The sequence below is a fragment of the Macrotis lagotis genome, chromosome 5 (assembly GCF_037893015.1).
Source record: "Macrotis lagotis isolate mMagLag1 chromosome 5, bilby.v1.9.chrom.fasta, whole genome shotgun sequence".
Lineage (NCBI taxonomy): Eukaryota > Metazoa > Chordata > Mammalia > Peramelemorphia > Peramelidae > Macrotis > Macrotis lagotis.
Window position 1 is genome coordinate 163,360,883 of NC_133662.1, and position 12,056 is coordinate 163,372,938.

General features: G+C 32.6%; 1 protein-coding gene across 1 annotated transcript in view; it reads left to right on the plus strand.

Annotated features, from left to right (window-relative positions):
* Positions 1-12,056, plus strand: part of UST (uronyl 2-sulfotransferase) — a 168,542-nt gene that overhangs the window by 42,678 nt on the left and 113,808 nt on the right. The window contains exon 4 of the mRNA XM_074190054.1: positions 10,340-10,493. Within this exon, the coding sequence (XP_074046155.1) occupies positions 10,340-10,493 (154 nt within the window). The remainder of the gene's footprint in view (positions 1-10,339; positions 10,494-12,056) is intronic.

Below are 12,056 nucleotides of genomic sequence, written 5' to 3' on the forward strand. Positions count from 1 at the left end.
ACAAAAGTTTCAAAAGTCACTTGAGAGTCCCAGAATACTTTAACTATATGGCTCAAAAGCTCAATTTTAAAACAACATTTAAATATTCTGGCATATTCCAGTCTGCCCCACTACAATTCATATTTACTGCCACCTATACCAATTCTTTTATCAAGGCACCCCCTTGTTCAAGGACCTAAAATGATTCCCTATTGCCCTTCTGTATCAAGTCCAAGCTTCTCTGTCCACATTTCAAGGCCCTCCACGATGTGGGCTCCCATTTATGTTTGTTTTACATGATCATAGGACCTTATTGTCCATTGAACCATGGTTTGTTGTTTTATTAATTCAACATCCTGCTTTCCAGTGGCCTCAACCAAGACCAACTCCCAGTTCTACAGAATGCCAAAATTCTCTTATTCTAAGTTCTTGTACCTCCCTCCTTTGCTCTGGGAAAAATAAGAGAGAACACCCCACCCCTCTGGAGTGCAAACAGAACATTCCCTGGATAAGAGTGACAGTGCAGGGGTCTGCACAGAAATACCGTTGCTTAACCTTTTTCTCCAACAAGCCAGGGTTACTATTCCTCTTGGCTATCATCAAAAGGCTCACCCTCCTCCCCATACCCTGTGAGAGGCAGGAGGACTAAGACCAAGTCTTGGTCAGGTTCTAAAGGTGAGTTATCCTGTCCTAGGTTTCATAGCCTCAACCTTGATAGTGTTGGGTGGGGGGGGGAATGGGTGGGTTCAATGGCCAGAGTAATGAAAGAAGCTAGCTATTAACACTTGAAAGGTTTACAGTAAAGGTGGAGCCTGTAAAGTGTAGAGAGGCTCACTCTGGGGACTTCTTCACTTTTTCCTTAGTAACTTCCTTCCCGCTTTGAAGAATCTTCTGCCCATAATCTAGACTACTGATTCCCTTGCCTCAACCAGTATTTCAGGGAGAGCTTCAGTCATACTTTGCCTCATTCATAGCTAGACTCACTTTCCTGGTTTCTTATCCTCCTCTCCTACAGCTGTTTTTCCCTCTCTAGGACACCCTTCTCCTGGCCCCACTTTCCAGCATCCCATTATGTGTTGTCTTTCACATTAAAATGTAAGCTCCTAGAAGGCATCATTTTTGTATAACCAGATATTTGCAAAATATATCATTTATCTAATCTATCAAATTTTCTGGGTCATTATTCATATTCTCAAGAATATTTATACCCAATAAAAACAACAAAGATTCATCAATCTATTCTGTTCCAGTGTGGTCAATCTCACTCTCCTCACATTTCTTCCTACCATGCCTTTTTTTTGTTTATATTATAACCATGCTTCAGTACCTTATACCCCTCTGCTTATTCTAATTCCTTCCTCAAAACCCACAACAAGCCTCACTTTCCCTAAGAAATTGCCTCTATTTCAACCCTTTCTATTTAAAAATCTATCTAGCTAAATCTTTCTATCTAAAACTTATATTTCAGAATTAGGTTGTTTTGTTATATTCATCTTCTATCCATAAGTAGTGTATAATCTCCTTGAGACTATTTTTCATTCTTCTTTTGTGGCCCAACAAAACCAAGAAGCATAGAGGGTGCAAAGTGCAAATTTATTGTATGTTTTATGATTGATTTGATTCCAGCTGCATGGGGTTCTGGTCTGTGAATCAAGAAGGGCTTTGAGATTGTCTTTTGAAATTTTCCCTTTGGAGTCACAGATTAATAAAATGTGAGAGCAGTAATAGATCTTAAACATTATCTATTCTACCCCACTCTCATTTTACAGATGAGTTACTTGAATCTGAAACAAAAACTAGGAATATCCAAGGTATACATTTGGTTCTTGCCATTTCCTTTTAAAAAATTGAATGAAGCCTTGAACTCCCTATTCCTCTGAATATATAGTCTGTATCTCCTTTCTTAAAGACTTAGGTCTTCCAGCTGAGAGCTGAGCTAGGTTATTATTATTTTATTGTTCATTAAATTTGGTATTCTGTGATCTAAGTATTTCTAGAGTGCTTAATTTTCAAAGTTCTAAGCAATCATCTTTTTCTTAGCTGTTCTTCCCAATAAGCCTGTAAAATTAGTTAGTGTTATTCTCCTCATAATATGGAGAACTGATTGCTGTTGTCATGGAGTAAAATATTGAAGGTCACACAGAAAAGCTGTGGCTTTGGTGCTTACTGACTATATGTCTATATACTGTTTAAGTTAGGAAACCTTTCTAAGCCTCAGTTTTCTCATAACTAAAACTGGAATAATTGTGCTTACACTAAATTGACCCAGAGGATTACAGTTAGGAAAGCCCTTGGTAAGCATTAAAATACTATTTTATCAAAAATTATTATTCTCATTTTATTATATTTGAAATATATCATGCCTATCACAACTATTCTTCAGTGATGTGCATAAATTTGGCAACTTTAGAATCTGAGGGGGACAGCTCAGTGGTGTAGCGGTTAGAGCACCAGTCCTAGAGTCAGGAGAACTTGAGTTCAAATCTTTTCTCAATCACTTGATACTTACTTAGCTGTGTGACTTTGCCTTGCAAAAAGAAATTATTAAATAATAATAATAATAATCCTCATAAAATTCTCCTATGAGTCATCAGGTGAATCTCATAGAATAGTTATTATATCCATATACATAAATACTTCTAAACAATAAGCATGTATTAAATACACTTTTATTAGCCATTGGCACATTCATAAGCAACATTTTCTTAGTTCTGTTAATATTTGGAGTCATATCCATACTCATAGCCTTTGAATTCAGCCAGATTATAACTCAGTTTTAGTCAGCCACAATTTTAAGTCTGGGGAAAGAATGAATATATTAAGAATGTGTAGATCTTCCAAACTCATTTTGCTCACCACAACTGCCAAATCCATACCTTGATGGATAATTCCTTGGACCATGCTCTTTTGCTATTGTTGTACCTTTGCAAATAGCCAAAACATTTTTTCATACTAATCTTACATTTCCCACAATCTAGAATAGATAGCCATGGACCTTTTCCATAAATTCCCCAATGTATGAATTAAAATATTTAGTTTAGAGTAAAATCTGGCATTAAACACTTACTAGCTATGTGCTCCTGAGCAAGTCATTTAACTCTGTTTGCCACAGTTTCCTCATTCTGTAAAGGGAGTTGGAGAAAGAAATGACAAACTACTCTAGTATCTTTGCCAAATATATCCCAAGTGGGATCATGAAGAGTTAGATGTAACTGTAAAATAACTGAACAACAAAATTGCAATTCAATTCAATGTAATGCAACAAACAACTAAAAGATACCTGCAAACTCCAAGGTATTTTTCCTTGTAATTGTAAAACTTCTGAAAGAACCCATATAAGCTCAGCATCAATTGGTAGGTTACTAATATCATCAGACCACAGTAAAACAAAACAAACCAAATAGCAAATATGCTAAGATTGTCCTTGATTTATGAATACTATATAGATTGATATAGAGATAGAGATAGAGATAGAAATGATGTAGATGTAGATATAGATATGCAGATATATACAAATATGTGTGTAAATGAATGGCCATTGCTATTGGAACTCTTCCTCACTACGACTGCCTTTATTCTTAAAGGGCATTGAGACTAAGTGGGATTTAAGGTTCAACCAAGCCCACTTCATGTGTCAAAAGTTTTATGGGATTTCTAGGCTATTATTATTATTACTACTTTAGCTACATCATGGATTAAGGGAGTTTTGTAGGTTGAGCTAGAGACTGAATGACCATTTATAACATTGTTTATATTAGGAAATATATTTCAATTTCCAAATAACCAGTTTACAAATTATTTCTTAAACATTATCCATTTGAAAGTTGGGAAGCACAACTATATCTTTATTCAGTAAATGAAACTGATATTTGCTTCTTGTACCATAAATAGATTAGCTTGATCACTAACCTAATTTTTCTAGAAGTAAGAGTTAAAAGAACCTTAGAGGTCATATAAATCAAATCCCTGATATTCCAAAAAAAAGAAATCCAAAGCCCATGGAAATAAAATATCTTGCCCAAGATGCCATAGGTTTTATATAATCAAGTTGGCTTCAAGCCCAAGTTCCTGACTCCAAATCCAGTGTCCTTTCCCTGATCTTATATTGTGAATTTGGGATTTTAGTAAGATCATTCCCAAAATACTTCTTCATGGTTCTGTATAACATAAGCTACTCCTATGAAAGATATGCATTTACTGCATTAATGGATTTTTATTCAATTTTAAGTCAGGAATATAGAGAAGTAATTTTTTAAAAAATCAACATAGGAAAACCAATAATGGTGTCAGTGTACCTAAGTCTAGTATGTAAGTATGATGAAATAAACCCATATTATACTTTTTAAAGAACAAGGACTCACATAAAGGATATTGAACTAAAAGAAAAAGAAGTAAAACTTGAAAAAAACATGATCTTTTGGCAAGGGTTGAAAGAATATCCACGTGGATAATATGGTTATAAAACAATATTTATGTTAATGAAACTGGGAATTAAATTAGCAACAAGCTCGATTATGAAATTTTCTTTATTTCAGATTACTCTAGACATTTTTTAAATTTTTTTGTTTATTTGTTTTTCAGTTTAGCAGAAAATTGTTTGAGGTAGCTAGGTGGCATAGTGGATAAGAGTATTGATTTTGGAGTTAGGAAGTCCTGGATCCAAATTCTGCCTCAGATACTTATTGCTATGAGACCCTGGGCAAGTCACTTAGTCTCTCTGTCTCAGTTTCTACATCCATTAAATAGGAGCTAATAATAATACTTCACAGGATTATTTTGAGATTCAAGAGATAACATAGATAAAGTATTTGAAAACCTTAAAGCACTGTTTTATTTTTACTCATTATTTGAACAGCAATATTAACTGGCAGGAATAGATGTTTATTTACAGGGATGAAAAATAGAGATGTCTTTGACAAGTATTTTCTTGCCATTAGATATTTTTATAGAGAGAATATAACTTTGGCTATTTTCTGAACCTGTATAGAAAGTTCTTAAAAACCTCTGCAGACCACCAAGTTGGAATATTATATATCTAAATACTTGGATAATTAATCTATTTGCTAATAATACATATATATATATATGTGTGTATATAGTATATATATACATATATATATATATATATATATATATATATATATATATATATGAATGAATCATCCATATCTAGTTTTGCAGATGCTTAAAAGGCTTTAACTTCTCTAGTGGCAAACTCATTGCAAGGCCCAAGGTGATTACTGATAAGAAGAATTGGATCATTGATTCATTGATTCCTTGGCATTAGCTTACTTTATCTTGGTCTTCATTGCTTATTGAGATTTGTCTATGATTAATCTAGTAATCGTTATTCATATAAAGTTTACATATGCCATATTTTACTGTTATCCATATGGCATGCTTGCTTAATTTTTTTCATTCACATCAACTGCATGTGCTCTGTCTTCTGATTTACCTACATTTGTGAATTTAGTTGTGTGCCATATAATTTGAAGCATGGCTTAATTAAATGGGTAAGGCATATTTATATACTTGATGTCTCATAGAACTGATTTCAAATTTAACATATGCATGGGGTTATTGCTGTTCAATTATGCCTGACTCATTATGACCTCATTTGGGGTTTTCTTGGTAAAGATATTGAAATAGTTTGTTATTTCCTTCTCTAGTTCACCTTATAGATAAGGAAATTGAGTCAAACAGGGTTAAGTGACTTGCTCATGGTTACACAACTACCAAGTGTTTGAAGTCAAATTAGAACCCAGATCTTCCTGACTTCAGGCTCATTGCACCACCTCACTGCCACTTACTTGTGGCTAGGCATCAGCAAAGTCCTTGGAAAGATAAGCTGAAGATATAGTTGCTTGTGTGGTATGATTTTAATAGTGTCTCTGAGAGTCACAATATCCTCAACTCTAAATTTTTATGCTTCAATGCTACATGAATCTGATCTTGTCAGATTTTTTGGTACAGGTTATATCTCTGACTTTCAATTTCTCCTCTCTCCAATGCATTTTCTATATTGTTGTATGTAGAAGAAAAAAAGCTATCAGGTTCAAAATCCATCAGTATTCTCCATTTTTTCTTGGATAAAATACAAATTTAGCATACTGAAATTTAAAACTCTCCATATTCTTAGTCTTATCTACCCTTCCAATCTTATTTCACTTTATTCCCTTTCACAGTCCAACCTAATTGGATGACTAGTTTATCCCCAAACAATTCTTCTGATCTGTGTAGTTCCACAAACCTAGAATGTACTTACCTCTTATCAGAATTCTTGTTTTCTTTCTTTCAAGACACAAATCAGTTGCCTCCGACTCCAGAATACTTCTCTGATTCTCCCCCTTTTTAATGTTCTCTCCTTAAATTACTTCGTGATACTGACTTGCTAGTCATTTATATATGATAGACATTTAATATATGTTTGTTAAGTAAAATTCAATAGATGCTTTTTCATCCTGTATAATTTTTGCCAATGTGGATATTTTCATAGGTATTCCACTGAACATGGACCCAATGTATAATAGGACTTTCTCTATATCTTCATATTTCATAGATACAAGCAGAATATTCAAACTGGATTCTTGTCATAACCTGCTCTCATTATATACTTCCAAGATGATATTCCATATTCCATTTATTAAGCATAGATCATCACTAAAGATATGTTACAGTTCATGTCCACCTTACCTCTTTCTATTGCCCTTGAATCATCCTTCACTTTGATTATAAACTTTTACAACTCTATATCCCCTCCCCCCCAAAATAATTTAATGTTATAAAGATGCTTGTGCTAGAGAGCATCTTGGAATTATCCAAAGTCCTTCACCCTTTCCTAAATGTCATTTAACCTCCTCTCTTCTTCCTACTCATTTTGGGGCCCAAATCATTGCCCATTCTGAAGCACTTGCCCCAGGAATACATACTAACTTGATAAACCAAACTTCCATATGTATTTCATAGTTTGGATAAGTAGGCATATGGTTTTCCTGTAAAGATGATTAGGCTAAACAAACTCTTTTAAAAAATGTCTATCTCTGAGACCTTATACTGTCCTAGGTTTGCTTTGATTAGTAAAATGTCATTCACAAAGAAGAACATCTATAGGACCTCACTATATATAGAGGCATTCTCTTCCATTTGGATCCCAAACAGATATTCTTCATGACAATGGGAAAAGTCTTGGATAAAGCATTCCTCCTCTTATTATGTGTCTCACTTCAAGGCATAATTTTTGTATGATTCTTAACATAACATAGAAGACATCTTCTAGGGGAAATGTCTTTAAAGCTATAATTTGCTTCAATGAGTCAAACTTTTTTTTTGTAGTCTACAAACAGTAAACACAGATCCTGTATTCTCTGCATTATTCAGTCAATTTTGTGGTGTTAAGGAGATGGACTACTGGAGAAAATCATCTTCAAGAGACTTTATGTTCACTCTACATATTTTCAATAAAATATATCCTTCATATATATGTATATTATTCTTATAAGAATTGAATTTAAGTCATTAGGATATTCTAAACTTTGTTCACTCATAAAATAAAGTCTAGTGTCTCTTCCCATGGAGATTAAATAAGTGACTTACTTTTAATTTGTTTACCTTCTCATTATTATGAACTTAACAAAATCAATAAACAAAATATTTTCATATAGGAAGAATAGAAAAAGAGAAAATGAATATTCAATAAACTTTTAAAGTATGCTTTAAATTTAACTTATTAGTCCCAACACTGCCATACTCATCCATATATCCCTTTGTGAACTTCGTTCTCTTTTCTAATTTTTTTTGTTTTCACAAGGCAGTGGAGTTAAGTGACTTGCCCAAGGACACACAACTAGCTAATCATCAAGTATCTGAGGCCAGATTTGTACTTATGTCCTCCTGACTCCAGTACTCTACCCACTGTGCCACCTAGTTGCCCTCTTTTCTATTTTTTAATGAGGATTTTTGCAAAAATTGGAAAGTAGTCATATAGGCTAGTATTTTTTAAAACATTTTTGTATACTATCTTAACTAAGATATCTTTTATAAACTTTGCCTTAGTGATTTCATAATTAGGTTGTCTCCAGATCTTTATGATTTCATTTTCTCAATGTCATTTTTACTCCTTTATGTAAACACTCTAGGGAATGAGGTGCATCAGAGTCTGTCACTAGTGATAAAAATAGACTCTTGTAGAAATATCAACAGATGAGTTTCATTTTGTCTGTTCATTTCCTCCTCCAGCTTCATCTCCGAAGGCTCTGAGACTTGGGTGTTATGCCAGATTTTCACACACACTTGTTTTTTACTTCCTTTTTCTTGCTTTTTTAAAAGCAATATTGTTAATAATTTTCCTCTATGGTACTTGACAAATGATTTTTTCACTTCAAAAGTGAGTTGCTATTATCTGCCATCTCTCTCTACATGACAAGGAAGTTTTGAGATTCTTCTGGTCTCCTCATTATGTCAATTGAATTTTATAGAAAATGGTAATAATAAAGAACATGTTTTTTTTTTACTTTTTTTGCATTTTTCCTTATCACCTTTTTTATAATAGTGAGATTGAGGCTACTGAGATTTTTGACTCTATAGTCCGTTTTTGGCAATCTTTTCTTCTTTTTTACGTGTATTTTTATCTTTACTCAGACTAATTAGTGGTCTTAACACAAGATAATCTAAAAATCATTTTTTGCAGTGCTATTCAGTACTCATGACTTAGTACTTTCTGATTCTCTTCTTGAAGAATGTATTAATGATAAATCTTCTGAGAAGTCTAATATGCTTATCACCACCTTTCCTAGTCCATTTTCACATTAAAATCACTGAATATTAAAGTATATATATATATATATGTATATATATATTAGTTTTAAAAAAATTTCATCAAACTGAGTGAAATGAGAAGAACCAAAAGAACATTATAAAATTAGTAATAACATTGGGTAATGATCAACTATGATGGACTTGTTGATTTGAACAGTACAATAATCAAAGACAATTTTAAAAGACTTGTGATGAAATATACCATCCCTATCCAGAGAAGGACCTGTGGAGTTTAAATGGAGACCAAAGCTTAATATCTTCAATTTTTAAAAGGTGGCTTATATATTATGACATTTTTTTCTTTCTAATGTTTTCTTTCTTCCATTTGGATCTGAGTCTTCTTTCACAACATGATTAATATCAATCTTTACTTAGCATGGTTATAAATGTAGAGCCTATATTGGATTGTTTTCTGTCAGTGGGTGGAAGGAGGAAAGGGAGGGAGGGAGAAACAATGTAAAATGCAAAATCTTGCCAAAAATGATTGGTAAAAACAACTGCTGCATGTAGTTGGAAAAAATAAATAAAATATTAATTTTAAAAAAATCTCATCAAGTTCTTCAAATACCTGACTATTTCTTCCTGTATGTATAGCAGATGTTAGCATATAAGTTGCAAATATTTTCACCATTTTCCTTCTTTATGCCTCTCATCATCACTAGAAGATAAGATAGCCAGGGGTTCTGTGTATTGAAATTTATCATTGAGTCAGGTGCATGAAAAAACAACTCTGCTAATTTTTTTTTGCTTCTCTGAAGAGAACAAGTAAACTATCCTTCTAGAAAGTTGTAACTTTCTTTTTATGATCTGGTTTAATTTACTGAAAGATTTTCAGCATTTACATGGCTCAGCTCTTAAAATAGAATATCAGTTCTTGGCATTTGGCAAAGATCTCCTATTTGGAGAACCAACATTAGAAATTCATCACTTTTCTTATGATACTTTTGAAAAATAAGACTATTGCCAGGGATGGAACACATTAAACTAAAATGAATTGAGATGTTAATGACTAATCAGTGACAGTTTCTTCCTAAGGATACATTTGAGCATGGTTGGGGCTTAATGCGTGTTTCCCCCCTAAAAAGAAAAGAAATAGCAAAGGTCAAAAGTTCTCCAGTCAAACCTTATCATATAAATAAATTTTTTGCAAAATACCTTCATAGCCATTATTTCATTTGAACTTTATAATTGAACTTTCAGGTAGGGAGGATGAATGCTCTAATCCTTTTTTTTCTTTTTCTGAAGTAAAATAAAATATAACAAAATTCTTTGGAGAAAAATGTATTATGTTTTTTCATATCCAAAATTTCCTTTATTTCTCCAATGAAACTAGAATTTCATTTTTCAGTTTTCTTTGTTTTAAAGTTGACAGAACTCTGGTTATCTAAGGGATTGTATCCTAAATCCTCTTTTTGAGGAATCATTGAGACATTAACAGACTAGAGCATTGCATAGCAATAAGTCAAAATCTATAGGAGAAACACTTTTAAAAATATCATTTTTCTGATTGAAGTGACTGTAGCTTCTCATGAATTTTTTCTGTTAGATTTGGAGGAGACCAACCCGTGTACATCAACATTATTAGAGATCCTGTCAACAGATTTTTATCAAACTACTTTTTCCGACGATTTGGTGACTGGAGAGGAGAACAGAACCATATGATCCGCACACCAAGCATGAGACAAGAGGAAAGATATCTAGTAAGTTCTTTTATATATAAAATTATATTATAAACTTTCTATATTAAACTGTAAGCTTATTGTGAATAAGGACCCTAGGATCTCTTTCCTTTACAACCAATCACAGTATTGGAATAATATTAACAATAATTCAAATTTTCATAGCCATAGCCCTGTGAGGTAGAAAGATCGTTTTATAGATGAGTAAATTGTAGCTCATACTCTAAATAACTTGCCTAATTCATATAACAGGGTCAAAAGTCTACAAGTCTAGGACCTATTCTATTGTGTCAAACTGCTTTTTCATGTTAAAAGTACTTAGCAAGTGTTATTTACTTGCTTAAATTACCTAGAAAAGCTCATTTTTTTTCCAGTTGACCCAGGCCATAATTTATCACATCCTTTTAAAAGGTACTTTGTTATTTGGTTTTTTCCCCATTTGGTTAGTATTTAGAATAAGTTCTAGATTCAAAAAAGGACATAAATCAATTGAAGAAAATCTAGTTCAGTATTGCTATCTACATGAAAATTTGACTTTCTTATTACTCAAGATTCTAGGCTAAAGGATTTTTTCTGATGGAGATATTTGTACCATAAAATCTGTGCCTTTTTTCTATAATTTTCCTTTTTAATCTTTACAAAGATATTAATTAAAAGAAAGAGTTGATTGAATGTCTTAAAATTAGATAATGAAAATTAAATGAATGGAGAAAGAAAAGAGCAAACCACTCCAGTAGTGGTTTACCAAGGAAACTTCAAAATGGGATTATAGAGCTGGATACAACTTTAAAAAAATGCCTGAACAAAAAAAAAATGAAATGGAAAGGCATTGTATTCCATGTAAAAACAATGAGACTGACATTTGTTAATTCAGTTGATTAGAATACAATTCTACCAAGGCCATTATTACAAGTCCAGGTTCTAAATTTTACTCCTCTGCTTGGTTAGCAGTTAGTATAACCTACCTGTTGGTCAAAAGGAAAATCAAATGTGTGAATATAGCTCTATCACTCCAAATCCATCGACATTGTTGAAAAAATAGTTTAAAAATGTGTCCTATCAAATATAAATCAGGAAGAAAATCATCTTCCTATGGGAAAATAATATTATTTTTAATAAAATATTTTTCATTTACTATTTGTACTAAAAAAAAATTGGTACAACATTTTGTACTTTTCTGAATACTTTCATCGATGATTAATCCTTACAACATCCCCCGGGGCAGAGAGAAGTGGGTCTATGATTTGTATTTGAATTCATTCAATTCTAAAATTTTGAGATTCAGTGATTCTGTATTAAGATCAGAATTATGCAATGTAAGAACTTCACAGATCTTTGAAGGTGCAATTTTATGGACTAAGAAACTCAACTAGGTGATTTATCTAAAGGTACAGATTGGTTAGTAAAAGAAGGAACTTGACAGCCTTATCTTGGGCTTCTATCTGGATGGACTGATCTCAAGGCAGCAATTCTACTAAATCATTCTCAGTTTGGCAAGGCTAGAATAAAGTGATATGTATCTAAAAGAAGAGATTGAATTTTTCTTTGATATTTTTAGGAAAGAATGAGCATCATAATAAGTTT